Consider the following 18,818-nt stretch of genomic DNA (forward strand, 5'->3'; position numbering starts at 1 on the left):
CAGAATGTTGTAGGACTGAAGGAGGTTACAAAAGGCTAACATAGCTCCGCAAGGCCAGGGTGATAGGTGAGTGGATTACTGCCAATATTTACTGTCTTATTGTCTTACATCTCTGCTGAACCACCTAAAAATCTCCACTCTGAACTTATCTCAACTGTTGGTGGTTTGTAATGTGCACTTTTGTACAATTTTTAGTGTTTTTGGTTCTGATCAGAGTAGTAATTCGCTCCTCAGGAGTAGCACCGCCACCTCACCCCCTTGTTTCCCTGTGTATTGTTTCCAAAGTTGTTATAACCTGGAATACTAAGCTCTCAGTGATGTCCAAAGCGAAGTTTTGTCTGTTTTGGCCACTATATCATTCTGTTCTAGTTATTAATATTTCTAACTTTCCAATTCTGCTTTGATTGCTTTGCGCATTCACATAATACCACTCAATCATGACTCCAATTTTTGGACGATTAACCCTTATTACCTTCACTGATTTTTTTTTTCCAAATGTCCCTTTTCCCCTTTCCAACTTTCATTAACTCATTGACTCTATTTATTTTTTTACAATTTATTTCATAATGCAAACAACAAAGAATTCTAAAACAAAAACAAAAATAGCTGGAAAAACTCAGCAGGTCTGACAGCATCTGCGGAGAGGAACACAGTTAACATATCGAGTCCATATGATTCTTCATCAGAAATATTTTGCTTTTATCAACAAAGAATTCTGCTGGTCAGTTCAATTCTTTAGTATTCATAAAATGATACGGTTAGATCCCTTGCCTCCAAGATGGAATAGCCCTGAAAAACAATATAAGAAGCAAATGTTTATATGAAGAGACAAAATAAAGGAAAATTTTAATTTTATTTAATCTTATTGAGTTTTCTTCCCCCCATGCTAATCACTTACCGATGGGGAAGAAACAGCATAGGCCCACCACCATTTTGGCCTGTATCTTTGATGTGTTCCGCCCAGCCTTTAGTAGGTTTCAATAGTCTAGACGGGTCTCGTTGTATTTGAGCATCAACCTGGGTAGATTTACAGCATAATCCAGTTTAACGCGTTAAACCTCTCTCTAAAGGCAAAAGATACTTCAAAATCAGTTTTTCTTCCCCTCTCCTAAAGGTGCTGACTCAAATTGCTCTGGAGACCAGGGTTCGAATCCCACCATCACAGAGGGTGGAATTGGAATTCAATAAAAATCTGGAATTAAAAGTCTAATGATGACCATGAAACCATCTGGTTCACTAATGTCCTTTAGGGAAGGAAATCTGCCGTCCTTACCTGGTCTGGCCCATATATGACTCCAGACCCACAGCAATGTTGGCTCTTAAATGCCCTCTGAACAAGGGCAATTAAGGATGGGCAATAAATGCTGGCCTAGTCAGTGACGTCCACATTCATTCAGCACATACCAGCGATTGAGCTTGGGGCCTCCTTAGCCTATATGGGTCAATACCACATCAGTTGTCAATGACACAATGAATGTTGTGTTCAAAATCTAGTTGAATGGGCATTTTACCTAGCAAAACAATATCCAAATTCGAGATGAAATAAAGTTTCCTATTTTAGTGTTTGTGAGGGTTTTCAGTATCAGGATGAAGTATTCAAACTTCAGAATTTTATTCATTTGGGACAACAGACAATAGTATTCACCTTGTTTACCTGCTCATCACCACAAATGTACCTTCAAGCCAATTCTCTCAATGTGATCCAGGCTACCCTGTCTGTACCACAGAGATAAAAACAAAAAAACTGCGGATGCTAGAAATCCAAAACAAAAACAGAATTACCTGGAAAAACTCAGCAGGTCTGGCAGCATTGGCGGAGAAGAAAAGAGTTGACGTTTCGAGTCCTCGAGACCGAAGGGTCATGAGCACTCGAAACGTCAACTCTTTTCTTCTCCGCTGATGCTGCCAGACCTGCTGAGTTTTTCCAGGTAATTCTGTTTTTGTTTTGTTACCCCGTCTGTACCATCTGGCTGCATTTAAAAAATGTAAAGAGCCATCAATATCAAATCCCGCCCACTTAGGTTTTCAAATAACTTACGAACAATTTTTTCTGTTAATTTGAAGTGAAAGGGGCCTGTGATCAGGATACTAATCACTGAACCAACTATCAAACGAGCATTAAAGCATTTTGTGTAAATCATGGTATGGAATAAGAAATATATTCAAGTAATGATACTTTGTATTTGATCTATTCCCTGGTGAGTGGATATAAATTGCATAGCATATCGCTAGATGTGTTTATATTATCCTGCAAAATGAACTTTTGCGACTGCCAACAGGTGCAAGGGAAATTCCACATTTCTTGATTCAGTTGTTAACTGTACCACGTGCTAAAACAAACACCCAGTCTAGTAAATAAGATGACTAAGGTATTAGAACCTTTATGGCTGCAACATCTAACTTAAACTATAAATATACAGGAAGATAAAATTGTTTAACTCTTCATTTGTGAACTTTCTTTCCTCCATTACTATTGTATTATTAAATTTTATATTTTTGCTTCACCTAATCTATTCTAATTAACACTTCCTTAAATGGACTCTTTTTAAATCTTGCTTTTTGCTCCCACCATCCCCTTTGGAGATAGAAAGAGACTTGAAAGATTGGGCCTTGACTGGCTGAATTAGTTGCAAAGGCCAGTTTTTCAGTCAAAAATCATAGATTAACATAGTTACCTCAGAATAAAGTAGGATTTCAGGTAATCAAATTCACCCCAGCTTTAATAAAAGCTTTTGATACATACCTTGTAATAGTCACACAATGTGAGTTTGCAAATATATGCTGATGATACTCAGCTCCGTTTCACCACCATATCTTATCACCCCTGCACTATCTCTAAATTGTCAAACTGCTTGTTTGACATCCAATATCAGGTGATCAGAAATTTCCTCAAATTAATTATTGGGAGGTTCAAATCCATTTTCTTGCGGTCCTATAGTAATTATAGTTTTGATAAACATAGGAATATAGCTCTAAGAATAATTGTGTTGTATGATCACATGATCTGTGTAAACAAATAAGTTAGCAATGTGGGGAACCTCTAGGAGAGAGTTCTTCTTTAGTTATAGAGTTTGATACACGCATGCTGCTGTTGCTGTCTTGTAAAACAAAAGGTTCACTGGTTCTACCAAGAAAAGTTGCCTGGAAAATCAACTCTAAAACAAACTGGTGACGAGGATAAATCAGATTCTGTATTGTCCCTTGCCAAGCGATTGTGAGTATCTAAGGCCTTTATAAAGAGAGGAAGATATACTCAGCCAAGATGCCACAGTTTGGCAGAATCAATCCTTTTGATCCAGCCACAGATGACTGGTCTCAATATATAGAACATCTTGCGTTCTACTTTCAAGCCAACAAAATCATGGCCGGGGTGGGGGAGAGGAGGTGAGCGATTCTCCCAAGTATTTGTGGGAGCAAAACATACAGTTTAATTTGAAGCTTGACAGCCCTCAGTGCTCCAGATTCGAAGACATTCAGTGAATTAGTAGACCTCGTTAAGGGACATTTTCAACCCAAGCCCTCAGTCACGATGCAGGAGTTCAGGTTCAATTCACAAAATAGAGCCCTGAGGGAGATCATTGCTATCTACGTGGTGAAATTAAAACAACTAACGGAATGTTATGATGCTTTTTAGCAAAGATTGCTGGATGATTTTAAGAAAGCATTAGAAATAGTGCTTGCGATGGAAAACGCTGTAAGGGATTCAAAGGCGGTTCAAGGTGCACAAAATGGCACCGTTCTCCTTGTTGGGCGGGAACAGTCAGCCATAAGTTGCTTAAAAAGCTGGGATTCTGCCACGAAGTGGGAAAAAGCCCCCGCTAACCAAATATTTAGAGGAAACAGCTTAGCAGCAAAGTCAAAAACTAATTTTTATTGACATGAAAACAATCATACTCCTAACTTTTGGCAATTTAAAAAGGTAGAGTGTTATTTTTATCACCAAAGTGGACACACAGTGAAATGTTGCAAAGCAAGATTTAAAAGGTTTCCAGGCAACAAATGAAGCCTAATGGTGTGGAAGAGCCAGAACCAACTAATTCTGACATTTATTGTTTTTTATTCATTCACGGGATGTGGGCTTTGCTGGCTGGGCCAACATTTATTGTCCATCCCTAGATGCCCTTGAGGAGGTGGTGGTGAGCTGTCTTCTTAAACTGCTACAGTCCATGTGGTGTAGGTGCACCCACAGTGCTATTAGGGAGTTCCACGATTTTGAGCCAGCCACATTGAAGGAATGGTAAACTTTCAGGTGGTGGTGTTCCCATCTATCTGCTGCCTTTGTCCTTCTAGGTGGTAGTGGTCGTGGTTTTGGAAGGTTCTGTCTAAGGAGACTTGGTGAATTCCTGCAGTGCATCTTGTGGATGGTACACACTGCAGCTACTGTGCGTTGGTGGCTGAGTGAGTGATGTGGTGCCAATCAAGCGGACTGTTTTGTCCTGGGCGGTATCCAGCTTCTTCAGTGTTGTGGGAGCTACACTCATCCAGACAAGTGGGGAGTATTCCACTACACTTCTGGCTTGTGCCTTGTAGATGGTGGACTGGCTTTGGGGAGTCAGGAGGTAAGTTACTCATCACATGATTCCTAGCCTCTGACCTGCTTTTGTAGCCACAGTATTTACATGGCTAGTCCAGTTCAGTTTCTGGTCAATGGTAACCTCCAGGATGTTGATAGTGGGGGAATTCAGTGATGGTAATGCCATTGAACATCAAGGGGCAATGGTTGGACTCTCTCTTTGGAGATGGTTATTGCCTGACACGTGTGTGGCACAAATGTCACTTGTCAGCCCAAGCCTGGATATGGTCCAGGTCTTGCTGCATTTGGACATGGACTGCTTCAGTATCTGAGGAGTTGCGAATGGTGCTGAACATTGTGCAATCATCAGCAAACATCCCCACTTCTGACTTTATGATGGAAGGAAGATCATTGATGAAGCAGATAAAGATGGTTGGGCCTAGCACACTGCCCTGAGGAACTCCTGCAGTGATGTCCTTGACCTGATTCCTTATTCAACATGAAAGCTGGGAAGACAGAGCCAGTTAATGTCACATTGCAAGTGAATGGTAAACCCTTAAAAATGGAAGTAGACACCGGTGCTTCTACCACTGTGGTAGGGGGAAACGCTTTCAGATATTTAAATAAAGGCGCCCAATAGTTAAATTTGGAACAAGCTTCTACCACGTTGAAAATGTACACAGGCAAAGATATCCAGGTAAAAAATATCACCTGAGTAACTGTTCATTATACACCCCAAACAGCACAACTACCAGTGATGGTGGTAGAAGGTGAAGGACCAAGCTTTCCAGGTAGTGATTGTTTGAAAGAGGTTAAATTAAACTAGTCCGAAATCTTCCAGTTGTGAACAGATGGACTGCCAGAATTGCTAAAAAAACAAAACACCATCTTCAAGGATGAATTGGGGAAAATCCAAGGCCTACTACAGGCCAAGATTTACATGGACTCAGAAGCAACTCCTCACTTCTTGAAAGCAAGATTGGTGCCATATGTCCTGAGAGCGAAGGCTGACGCTGAGTTGAACTGGTTAGAGAGGGTGGATGTCATAAAAGCAGTTCAGTTCTAAGAGTGGGCAGCACCCGTAGTCCCTGTCCTCAAACAAGATCAGACTGTCCGGATCTATGGGCACTATAAACTAACGGTCAACAAAGCAGCTAAACTGGACCAGTAACCTATTCCCAAGATTGAAGACCTCCATGCCAAACTAGCAGGAGGGACAATGTATACAAAGCTTGACATGAGTCACATATACCAACAACAAGAACTGGACGATGCCTGCGGAGAATTTGTGACCATAACCACCCATAAAGGATTATATCAATACACGCACTTGCCCTTCGGTGTTTCTTTGGCCTGTGCCATTTTTCAGAGGGCCATGAGAGCTTGCTACAAGGACTACCTCATGTTGTGGTGTACCTGGATGATGTACTGATAACAGGATTAACAGAAAAGGAACACTTGGCTAACCTAGAGGAAGTCCTAAAATGATTTTTAGAAGGAGTGTGTCAAAAGAAGGAAAAATGCACTTTTCAGGCAAGTGAAGTAATTCATTTGCGCCACTGGGTAGATGCCCAAGGGTTACACTCTGTTGAAGAGAAGGTTAAAGCAACCAGAGAGGCACTTGCACTTAAGAATGTCTCTGAACTTAAATCATTTTAGGGATGGTAAATTATTATGGCCAATTTCTACCAAATGTATTTATTTTTTATTAATTTATGGGATGTGGGCTTCACTGGCTGGGCCAGCATTTATTGTCCATCCCTAATTGTCCTTGGGAAGGTGGTGGTGACCTGCCTTCTTGATGAATAGGATGGGAATAGAGGGATACGGACCGCAGAAGTGCAAAATGTTTTAGTTGATGGGCAATATGATCAGTGCAGGCTTGGAGGGCCGAAGGGCCTGTACCTGTGTTGTACTTTTCTTTGTTCCTCATCTTGTTCTTTATCAACATTTCTAGCCCCTCTACATTCACTGCTAAAGAAAAATCAGCGTTGGGTTTGGAAGCCATCCCAAGAAGAAGCCTTCATGAAAGTAAAATAGCTCTTGCACTCTTCAAATTTGTTAGTGCATTATGACCCGACAAAGAAATTGGTGCTAACCTGCAATGCGCCCCCCCTCCCCCACCCATGGAGTGGGAGCAGTACTACCTTAAGATGGACAATGGTATAAAGAGGCCGATAGACTATTTATCCAGGACACTTACCACAGCTGAAAAAGGATATTCTTAGGTTGAAAAGGAAGGTCTGTCGACTATTTGTGGTGTAAAAAAATTCCACCAATACATGCATGGGCGACATTTCACGATAGTATCAGACCACAAGCCTCTTTTGGGGTTTGTTTAGTGAAGAACAGGCTATCCTTCCCATAACTTCTGCACAAATTCAAAGATGGGCTCTAATTTTGGTGGCATGTGAATACATCTTTGTACCGATGCCCTAAGTCGCCTTCCTTTGCAAGAGGACAATGACCATGTCCCAATTTCCCCAAGAGTTCATATTAGTGATGAATTTCCTGGATTCCTCACCAGTCTGTACCAGGCAGGTAAGAAACCAGATGAATTGTGATCCAGTCCTATCTCGACTGAGACACTAAGTGTTACATGGTTGGTCCCAAGAAACACTCTAATGAATTGAAGCCATTTTTCAACCGGAGACACGAGATGAGCAGTCATCTCACGTAGTCTCAGTAAAGTAGTAGCAGCTTCACAAGGAAGGGAACAACTCTTAGTAGAGTTACACAGTGCCCATCGGGAATCTCACAAATGAAGACGATAGCGCGAAGTTATCGTTGGTGGCCGGGAGTGGATGGCGATATTGAGGTGGTGGTTAAAGACTGTGTGCAATGACAACAGCTACAAATGTTGCCAGTGGCAGCCCCATTACACCCATGGGAGTGGCCTGGTGGACCCTGGGTGAGATTGCACATAGATTATGTCAGTCCTTTTCTTGGAACCATGTTTCTACTGAATATAGATGCTCATTCCAAGTGGTTAGACATTTATGAGGTTAAGTTGCTGTCAGGCGCTACTATAGGAAAACTATGCCAAAGCTTTGCAATCCATGGATTGCCGGAAGTAATCGTCTCAGATAATGATACTGCGTTTACGAGAATCATTGGAAACTAAACCTACTCGTTTCCTATTTCATTACAGAACAGCCTCCCATGCTACAACAGGTGCAACACCTGCAGAATTACTGATAAGGCGCTGTCTTCGAACAAGATTAAACCTGATACTTCGCAATTTGGAGGGGAAGGCGGAGAAAAGTCAAGGGAACCAAAAAGGGACTCGTGATTTGCATAGTCATGAGTGACAATTTACTGTTGGAGAAGCAGTGTATGTAAGGAATTTTGATGAGGACCGAAGTGGTCACCTGGTAAAGTAAGCTCTGTGACCACACCATTGACGTACCACAAGGAAGTGGAGGGCCAGATCACCCGTAAGCATGTGGATCATTTAAAAAGAAGGGAGATACCCCAACAAAATGATGTGTCACCTGTAACCATTGCTAAACTTGTGGTTCCTGTTGAAGTTGCTCAACCAAGGATAGACATGCCCAATGTCTGTGTCGGAGTGGATGACACTGAAATCCATGTACCTAATGAGGTATCTGATGTTAGTGCGGTTCTAGAGAATGTGGTTGATGTAAAAGAATCAGAAATCGTGGAGCTACGATGTTCCACATGGATCAGGAAACCACCTGAAAGACTGAACTTGTAATTTCACGACCTGTGTAAATATTGCAATGTCATGAGATAAATATCCTTGTAAATACAAAATCTACAAAAAGTTAAAGAGGTGGAATGTACTAATTATAGTTTTGATAAACATAGAGCTATAGCTTTAAGAATACCCCTGTGTTGTAAGATCACATGATGTGTAAACCAATTAGTTAGCAACACGGGAAACCTCTAGGAGAGAGTTCTTCTTTAGAACATAACACAATAAGACGTAGTAGCAGAAGTAGGCCATTCGGCCCATCGAGTCTGCTCCACCGTTCATGGATGATCTGATAATCCTCAACTCCATTTTCCTGCCTTTTCCCCATAACCCTTGATTCCCGTACTGATTAAAAATCTGTCTATCTCAGCTTGAATATACTTAATGACCCAACCTCCACAGCACTCTGTGGTAAAGAATTCCACAGATTCACTACGCTCCGAGAGAAGAAATTCCTCCTAATCTCTGTCTGAAATGGGTGACCCCTTACTCTGAGATTATGCCCTCTGGTCCTAGGCGCTACTACAAGGGGAAACAACCTCTCAGCATCTACCCTGTCAAGCCCCCTAAGAATCTTATATGTTTCAATAAGGTTGCATCTCATTCTTCTAAACTCCAATGAGTGCAGGCCCAATCTACTCAACCTCTCCTCATAAGAAAAACCCTTCATACCCAGGATCAACCTAGTGAACTTTCTCTGGACTGCCTGTAATGTCAGTATATCTTTCCTTAGATGAGGGGACAAAAATTGTTCACAGTATTCTAGGTGTGGTCTAACGAGTGCCTTGCATAAAAATAAAAAAACCTGGAAAAACACAGCAGGTCTGGCAGCATCTGCGGAGAGGAACACAGTCAACGTTTCAAGTCCGTATGACTCTTCAACAGAACTAAGGAAAAATAGGAGATAGGTGAAATATAAGCTGGTGGTGGTGGTGGTGGTGGGGGGGGGGGGGCAAGTAGAGCTGGATAGAGGGCCAGTGATAGGTGGAGATTGCCAAAAGATTTCATAGACAAAAGGACAAAGAGGTGTTGAAGGTGGTGATATTAGCTAAGAAATGTGCTAATACGTGACAATAAGGGTAGAAAGCAGGACAAGCAAGGTACAGATAGCCTTAGTGGGGGTGGGGTGGGGGCAAGGGTTCGAAATAGACTAAAAAGTAGAGATAAAACAACGGATGGAAATACATTTAAAAATAATGGAAATAAGTGGGAAAAGAAAAATCCATATAAATTATTGGAAAAAAAGGGGATCGGAGCAGGGGTGGGGATGGAGGAGAGAGTTCATGATCTAAAGTTATTGAACTCAATATTCAGTCCGGAAGGCTGTAAAGTGCCTAGTCAGAAAATGAGGTGCTGTTCCTCCAGTTTGCGTTGAGCTTCACTGGAACATTGCAGCAGGCCAAGGACAGACATGTGGGCATGAGAGCAGGGTGGTGTGTTGAAATGGCAAGCGACAGGGAGGTCTGGGTCATGCTTGCGGACAGACCGAAGGTGTTCCGCAAAGCGGTCATCCAGTCTGCGTTTGGTCTCTCCAATGTAGAGGAAACCGCATTGGCAGCAGCAAATGCAGTAGACTAAGTTGAGGGAAGTGCAAGTGAAATGCTGCTTCACTTGAAAAGGAGTGTTTGGGCCCTTGGACGGTGAGGAGAGGGGAAGTAAAGGGGCAGGTGTTGCACCTTCTGTGGTTGCATGGGAAGGTGCCGTGGGAGGGGGTTGAGGTGTAGGGGGTGATGGAGGAGTGGACCAGGGTGTCCCGGAGGGAACAATCCCTGCGGAATGCAGCCGGGAGGGTGAAGGGAAGATGTGTTTGGTGGTGGCATCATGCTGGAGTTGGCGGAAATGGCGGAGGATGATCCTTTAAATGCAGAGGCTGGTGGGGTGATAAGTGAGGACAAGGGGGACCCTATCATGTTTCTGGAAGGGAGAAGAAGGTGTAAGGGCGGATGCGCGGGAGATGGGTCGGACACAGTTAAGGGCCCTGTCAACCACTGTGGGTGGAAAACCTCGGTTAAGGAAGAAGGAGGACATATCAGAGGAACTGTTTTTGAAAGTGGCATCATCAGAACAGATGCGACGGAGGCGAAGGAACTGAGAGAATGGGATGGAGTCCTTACAGGAAGCGGGGTGTGAGGAGCTGTAGTTAAGGTAACTGTAGGAGTTGGTGGGCTTGTAATGGATATTGGTGGACAGTCTATCACCAGAAATTGAGACAGAGAGGTCAAGGAAGGGAAGGGAAGTGTCAGAGATGGAGAGGTGGAAATTGGAAGCAAAATTAATAAATTTTTCCAGATCCAAACGAGAGCATGAAGCAGTACCGAAGCACCAGGAGAGAAATGGAAAGCAATGAAGGTGAACAAGGCAAAAGAGAGAGGCGGAAATCCTGTCAGAGAGAAGAGCAATACTTCTTCAAAGTAGGCATTGTATAGTTTTAGCAAGACTTCCCTATTTTTATACTCCATTCCCTTTGAAATAAAGGCCAACATTCCATTTGACTTCCCTATTACCTGCTGAACTCGTATGTTAGCTTTTTCGGATTCATGCACGAGGACCCTAAATCCTCTTGCTGCAGCTTTTTGCAGTCTTTCTCTATTTAAATAATATTCAGCTACTATATTCTTCTTGCCAAAGAGCATAACCTCAAATTTTACCACATTATATTCCACCTGTCATGTTTTTGCCCACTCACTTAACCTGTCTATAACCCTCTGCAGACTCTGTGTCATCCTCATCACTTGTCTTCCCACCTAATTTTGTAGCATCTGCAAACTTAACAACAGTATATTCACTTCCCTCATGTAAGTCATTAATATATTTGTAAATAATCGAGGCCCGAGCACTGATCTCTGTAGCACTCCATTAGTTACAGGTCGCCATCCTGAAAATGCCCCCCTTATCCCAACTCTGTCTTCTATTAGTTAACCAATCCTCTATCCATGCTAATATGCTACTCCCAACAGCTCTTACCTTATGAAGTTATCTGATGTGCGGTACCTTATCAAACACCTTTTGGAAATCTAAATATATTACATCTACTGGTTGCCCTTTATCTATCCTGCCTGTTACTTCCTCAAAAGAATTCTAATAAATTTGTCAGGCATGATTTCCCCTTCATGAAGCCATGCTGACTCTGCTTGATTCTAAATGCTCTGTTACTACATCCTTTATAATAGAGTCTAACATTTTCCCAGTGACAGATGTTAATCTAACTGGCCTATGGTTTCCTGTTTTTTGTCTCCCTCCCTTTTTGAATAAGGGTGTTCCACTGGCAGTTTTCCAATCCTCTGGGACTTTTCCAGAATCTAAGGATTCTTGGAAGATTACTACCAATCCATCCACTATCTCTGTAACTACTTCCTTTAATATCCTAGGATACAACCCATCGGGTCCAAGGGGATAATCGGCCTTTAGCCCCAGTTGTTTCCAATAGTACTTTTTCTCTAGTGATAGTTATTGTATGTATTTCTTACCCGCTTCTGCCCGCTCGATTTTTTGGTATTTTTGGAATGCTAGTATCTTCTACCGTCAAGACTGATACAAAGTGTTTATTCAACTCCTCTGCCATTTCCTGGTTCCCCATTATTATTTCCCCAGCCTCATTTTCTAAGGGACCTATGTTCACTTTGGCCTCTCTTCCTTTTAATATATTTAAAGAAGGTCTTGCTGTCTGTTTTTACATTACTTGCTAGGTTACCCTCAAAGGTTTTTTTTGGTCATCTTTTGGTTTTTAAAACTTTCCCAATCCTGTGACTTACCACTAATCTCTGCCACATTGTATGTTTTTTCTTTAAATTTGATACTGTCCTTAACTTCCTTGGTTAGCCATGGTTAGTTTATCCCCTTCCTAGAATCTTTCTTCCTCACTGATATATCTCTGTTGTTAGTCATTAAATATTTTCTCAAACGTCTGCAATTGTTCCTCAACTATCTTTTCTGCTAAACTGATTTTCCAGTCCACTCCAGCCAACTCTGCCCTCGTTCCTTTGTAATTACCCTTGTTTAAGTTTAGCACAGTTGTTTCTGATCAAAGTCTCTCACTCTCAAACTGAATGCTAAGTTCCACCATGGGTTACTGTTTCCTATGGGATCTTTTACTCTGAGATCACTTATAAAACCTGCCTCATTTACACATTACCAGATCCAAAATAGCTTGATCCCTGGTTGGATCCACAACATATTGTTTTAAGAGAATGTCCGGAATACACTACATGGATTCTTACTCATGGCTATCTCTGCCAATTTGATTTTTCCAATCTATATGAAGATTAAAGTCACCCATGATTAATGTACTGCCTTTTTTACATGCCCTCATTATCTCCTGATTTACTCTCTGTACTACAGTATAGCTACTGTTAGGGAGCCTATAGGCTGCTCCCACTAGTGTCTTCTTCCCCTTGTTATTTCTTACATCCACCCATATAGATTCTATATCTTCCAACCCAAGATCATTTCTTGCTATCATACTTATTCCATCTCATACGAACAAAGCTACCCCACCACCCTTTCCTTCTTGCCTGTCCTTTTGAAAAGTCACATACCCCTGAATATTTAGGTCCCAACTTTGATCTTCTCGTAACCATGTCTCCGTAATAGTTATAAGGTCATACCCATTAACCTCTATTTATGCGTTAATTCATTTATTTTGTTCCAAATACTACGGTGCATTTAAGTAAAGAGCCATTAATTTTGCCTTTTTACCATTTTTTCCCCCTTTGACCTATTTTCTGCTTTTTTTTTAATGTTTGTACACTCTGTCCCTTCCTGTCATAGTCTGGGTATCATTACCTAATGTTTAGTTATAGTGTTTGATGCACACACACTGCTGTTGTTGTCTTGTAAATAAAGTTCAATGTTTCCACCAAGAAAAGTTGCCTGAAAAATCAACTTTATAACAGGTCCCCAAGACAAACTTTGTTTCCTGGCTACCAGCTTCATCCTTCACTCTGGCAACTGGCTGAGGCTGAACCAAATTATTTGCAATCTTTCTCTCTCTCTCCTTCCAACAACTATTTTGTCATGAATTAGCTCCTCTTTTACATTGTCTTACTCGCAATCTTCTGCTAATTGCTACAAATCATTAATAGCTTTCTGAGCTTCCTTAGCAGGACTTCCTCCCTGTTGCTACCTGTGTTTTTTGATCCAACATGGGACAAGACAACTAGATTTACCTCCTCCCTTTACAAATTTGTTTCCGGTCACCTTAAGATATCCTTTCACAGACCTGCACTTTCGTTCTTCCTCCCCACTTTTCACTTGCTCAAAGCCTATTATATTTCTATCTTCCTTCAGTTCTGAAGAGGTCCTTGAGCTGAAACGTTAACTGCTTCTCCCTCTAGAGATGCTGCCAGACCTGCTGAGTATTTCTAGCATTTTCTGTTTTTATTTAAGATATCCTTTGGCACTGGATAGGGAATACACCCTATGGAACTCTCACTCATCTGCAGAGCATGCCATCTATCTCCGATCATGACCACAGTTCTATTCTGAGTTTCCCCCTCGGACAGTATTCTAAGCCACTGTGCCTTGTGGCTGTCCTCTTTGCAGTCTTTCTCCATGTCCTCACAGGTAGCAAGTACATTGTACCTATTGGACAGGACCAGTGTCTGGGGGACCTCCCTTTCAACTTCTCTAGTTCACTATCCGTCTCCTGAACAGTCACACATCCCCCTCCCCTCGCCCCTTTCTGAACCTAGGCTTTCCTCTGGGCTGTGACTGTGGACTTTGTTTCTTCAAGAACAACCCAGAAATTCCTCCCCTCCCTCATGTTTTGAAATATCTCTTGTACTACAATGGAATATGTTAAAGTAAGTCCCATTAAGGGTTAGCTGCAATGGTCCATGATGTCATAGAAGGGAGCGACATATACTAATGTGATGTGACACCCTGGGACAGTCTAAAGTAAACGAAAGAGGAAAAGCATGCATGGTCAGAGGTTTGTGAGAGTGTTCACCATAATCTTTAAACATACTAAAATAAATGTAATGGGGAGGATTTTCCCCTCGTCTGGTGGGCGTGGCAGGTGGGCCTGGGAGCAGCGGCGAAATGTGCTGCCCGTGATCGGGCCCCGATTAATAGCCAAGCAGCACGAAGCTGGGAGCCTCAGCGCTGCCAGGGCGGGGTGGGAGCACAAGTGCTGAGGCTTGCACATGCATGCGGCAGCCGTGCTGAAAGCTCTCTGAAGGCACAGAGCTGCCTCAGGGAGCTGAAGATTAAAAAAAAAACAAAATTTAAAAATGTTAAAGTCCAGAAAAAATGTCCGCACAGCGAACTCAGACTTTTACATGGTGATTATTAAAATCCTGCCCAAATGCTTTTATTTATTTTTTAATTAATTACTGAAATCTCATCCCACCTGTGGATGAGGTTTCACAAAAATTGCAAAGGCCGCCTAGCCTATTCGCCCGCCTGCCAACCAAGCGGTTGAGTGGGCAGTGAAAAATACAAATTAATGAATTACTTAAGGCCCTTAATAGGCCTCTTAATTGTTGGGCAGGCGCACTGTCACCTCTCAGGCGCGCCCGCCGACCGAAAGATCGCGAGAGTGCGTAATGACGTCCGGGCACTCACCCAACGTCATCACGCACTATTTGACTCCAGTTTGGGTTGGGCACACGCCCGCACATGGGATGAAAAGTTCTGCCCATAGTGTTTATAGCTAGCAGTCTTCGGAAATCATTGAATCTACTCCAACCCAACAACAGAATATATGGTGGCAAGTGGTAAAAAGATGGGGCTAGAAAGATCTCTAGAGAATCGAGAAAGTTGCAGGTCTAAATCAGGCTGAAACATAGCCAATGTGGTTGGAGAGATTTGATTGATTTCAAACTGCATTGGGTCTTGCAGTGAAGCCAGACTGTGAACAGGTCAGCACACTGTTATGCATAACGGGTCACGGTGCGGATGACATTTTAGTTACCCTAGGAATGAATGAGGGTAAAGCCACAAAGGTCTGAAGTTACTGATGCATTAATCTAAGTAAGAACACCACTATGGAATGCGCAACATTCTATAAACATACCCAGAAACATTAGGAAAGCATTGACGTGTTATTAATGATTTGTAGTGGTTAGCAGAAGATTGCAAGTACGACGATGTAAAAGAGGAGCTAATTCGCAACAGAATAATTGTTGGAGAGAGAGGACGAGACCAAATCTTAAAGCAACAGATACGGATGAATTTGTCAGATATAAAAAGAGATAGGTGCGGCATGAAAAGCAATTAATAGCAGCAACCCAAACTAGCTTTTGTTGGCACGAAAGAGAAAGACACGGGAATTGTCCTGCCAAAGACTTGCAATACGACTGGTGCAATAAGGTGGGCATTTTTAGGCAGACCATGCAGAAAGAAAAGTTTTAAAAGGAAACAAAGTCCATGAAGTCGAAGATTTACAAGACAGAAATACTACTTTAATCTCTCCTAAGAATGTAGAATGGAAACTTTTGCAGTGCAGACATCCTGGTGGAAGGTCTTAGAACACACTTTAAGTCAGATACTGGAGCAGCAGTTTCAGTTCTTTCGGATGCTGAACCATGGTTAAACAAGACAGTTCCTCCTCGTCCGTGTAGGATGATTGAAGAACAGAGCTGAAGGTTCAGGGAGAGTTAACAGTTACTTTACAGCAGAGAAAGTAATTACTGAGTTCTATATGTAATTTAAGATCAGAGTTGTTTACTTTTAAGTAGAAAGGCATATATAGAATTGGATCTAATCTGCAGAACAGAAGAAATAAAGAATGGTGAAGGTAAATCAGGAAACTTCAGAACAGAATTCCCAAGGTTATTTACAGGATTAAGAGAGTGGAGAACAGCTGATCATATGACACTAAGGCCAGATGCAAAACCAATGTGCATACGTACACCCAGATTGATTCCACACCATTACTTCCAAAGGTAAAGAAAGAGATTGACTGATTGGTAAGAAAAGGAATCATTATGCCCATAAAATAGCCAATACGTTGGTGCTCAGGGATGGTACCAGTTCCAAAGCCACACTGTTCCATAAGAATGTGTTTATCTCACACAACTTAATAAAGCTGTACGAAGTCCATCCAATGATATCAGTAAATGAGAGTTTAGCAAAATTAGGGCAGAGCTCAATATTCTCTAAATGATACGCAAACAGTGGATTCTGGCAAATTATGTTACTAATGCTATATTACTATCATTATAGCGTTCCCCTCGTGTACTGCTGCTCAGTGTTGAAGGCACTTTAATTAGCTGCTCATCCTTTCTTCTTGTAAGCACTTTAAATACCAGTTGCTCTTAATATCACTTTATTTCTTTGCAATGCTAAGGCAGGAGAAGAGGTAATTAGACTTGGAAACATTGTCCACAAAAACAGACAAGTTTCCAAGATGAAATGATTGGCCTTTTGTCTGTCAAAAATGCAGCCCCATGGAGATTCACTATGTGCTTGGTTAATGCAGAGGATGGCTTTGATTCCAGCCAACTTGGGGGAGGTTGTGGCATAGTGGTATTGACCCAGGGTAATGCTCTGGGGACCTGGGCTCAAAGCCCACCACAGCAGATGGTGGAATTTGAATTCAGTAAAAATCTCGAATTAAAAGTCTGATGATGAAACCATTGCCGATTGTCATAAAAACTCATCTGGTTCACTAATGTCCTTTAGGGAAAGAAGTCTACTGTCCTTACTTGGTCTGCTCTACATGTGACTTCAGACCCTGAGCCCTCTGAACAAGGACAATTAGGGATGGGCAATAAATGCTGGTCCAGCCAGCAACACCCACATCCCATGAACAAATAAAAAAAATGATTATTAAAGTGATATTTCTCAGTCCTAAAGTTCATATCTTCAAAATTAACAAAGTGCTGAGTTGAATTTGAACATTCAGAACAAGATCAGACTCGGAAGAGTCAGTAGAGAGCACCCTTTATTGGGAGAACTAAAATAGCAGATGTCCATCAGATTCCATTTTGACTGAAATGTATCTGGAAGGACAGTTTTAGCTTATTTTCAGCCTTTCAATGAATAGAAATCTGAGCTATCTGCCAGAGCAATACTTCCCTTTAGAAAGTTTATATTAACAAATAAGGATTAATCACAGTGAAGCCCAATGAGCATGTTGCTTTTTCTCATATTAAACTCAGTATGTTTTTAACCTTCTCTTTCAGCTTGGCCAATCTCTTCTCTCGTTCATCCTTCTCCTCTTGCTTTGTTCTTTTCTCTGCCAATTTGCACTCCAACTTTTGAAAATCCTGTATGGTATAAAAAGATAATCAGGAATTGCTTCTACAAAATATCTTCCTTTTTTTCTATCTTTCATGGGAAATTGCATGTGGACGCCCTGCCAAATTAAAAGTATTTCTACAAAATGTAAGGAGGCGGCATATCTTAGGATTACACCTCAAAACATTTCTTTAAAATGCAAAATTTTACTAAAACTGATTTATTAAGTACAGAAAAAAAATATAAGTTTCCATATTTGACTATTAAAAAGTGAAATGAAGTACGTTTTATTTTATCTTAGCAATAAATATTGCTAAACATTATGAAATAGTGTTTATAAACAAATCTAAAAGACTCACCCTTTCTTGAAACCTGGAGATTTCCCTTGCTACAAGCCACTGTCTTTCTTCTTTTTCAGCTTCCTCTCTCGTTTGCGCTTCCAGTCGCAGAAACTCCTCCTTCTCCTTCTTTTGTTCAGCACAATCTTTGAGCATTCTTTTTATTTCGAGCCGCCTCTGATTTTCCTTCCTTTGCCTTCTCATTTTCTCTATTTCTTCCTTCATTTGTTGCTCTTTCTCAAGAGCAAGTTCCAGTTCTTTCTGTTTCTTCCATGATTGCAGCTGAGCTTCCCTTTCTTTTCTCTCCTTCTCAAGTCTGAGCTGTTTTGCCTTTTCTTCAGCTAGATGCACTGCATCCAGTTCCCCTTCTGCCTCTTCTTGCATCCTCAGCAGCTTCACTTTTTCATAGTGCTTTTTTGTTTTCCATTTCTGAATAGCCTGAAAGATAAGTTCATCGGAGATTCAGGTTGACAATGGCAACATTGTCTCAGAGCTATCGGTTCCAATTATGAAGATCCAGGGCTTAACACTGTAATGTAATCTCAAATAATTTCATTCCACATGCTAGGATTTACACAAGAGCACTACTACTGAGCTTCTGATTTTCCCTTTCTGCAGGGTTCCTTAATGGGAAATTAAGGATGCCAACCTAAGTTGCACCTCTAATTTATTGAAGCTACTTGCTGCACCACTGAACTGGGTGTTTTGTGATTTTCTTAGTTTCAAAATCAATAGATATATTAAAAACATCAGCTTGCTACTGAATAGGAAGTACAGCCATCAACAGAAACGGGAGAACTCATAATCCCATAATAGAGAATGAGGAAATGGCAGAGCAATTAAACAACTACTTTAGTTCTGTTTTCATGGAGAAAGACACAAATAACTTCCCAGCAATGCTAGGGAATCAAGGTTCTAGTGAGAAGGAGGAATTGAAGAAAATTATTTAAAAAAGTAGTGCTGGAGAAAATAATAGGACTGAAAACCGATAAATGCCCAGGGCCTGATATCCTATATCCCCGGATACTAAAGGAGGTGGCTATGGAAATAGTGGATGCATTGGTTG

The 18,818-nt window shown here is 41.5% G+C and overlaps 1 protein-coding gene across 3 annotated transcripts in view; it reads right to left on the reverse strand.

Annotated features, from left to right (window-relative positions):
• Positions 1–629: 629 nt before the first annotated feature.
• Positions 630–18,818, reverse strand: part of LOC121277254 (coiled-coil domain-containing protein 112-like) — a 35,409-nt gene continuing 17,220 nt past the window's right edge. The window contains exons 7-11 of one of the 3 annotated variants that reach the window (XR_005942841.1): positions 17,774–18,190; positions 17,348–17,443; positions 15,708–15,811; positions 899–1,064; positions 760–789 (exon numbers count right to left, since the gene is read on the reverse strand). Coding sequence is in view for 1 of the 3 variants with exons in the window: in XM_041186495.1 (XP_041042429.1) it covers positions 759–789; positions 899–1,017; positions 17,348–17,443; positions 17,774–18,190 (663 nt within the window). In the remaining 2 variants the exon portion in view is untranslated. Of the gene's footprint in view, positions 790–898; positions 1,065–15,707; positions 15,812–17,347; positions 17,444–17,773; positions 18,191–18,818 lie in introns of all 3 variants that reach the window. The other 2 variants (XM_041186495.1, XR_005942842.1) reach the window with 2 other exon arrangements.

This window comes from Carcharodon carcharias, chromosome 4 (genome assembly GCF_017639515.1).
Source record: "Carcharodon carcharias isolate sCarCar2 chromosome 4, sCarCar2.pri, whole genome shotgun sequence".
Lineage (NCBI taxonomy): Eukaryota > Metazoa > Chordata > Chondrichthyes > Lamniformes > Lamnidae > Carcharodon > Carcharodon carcharias.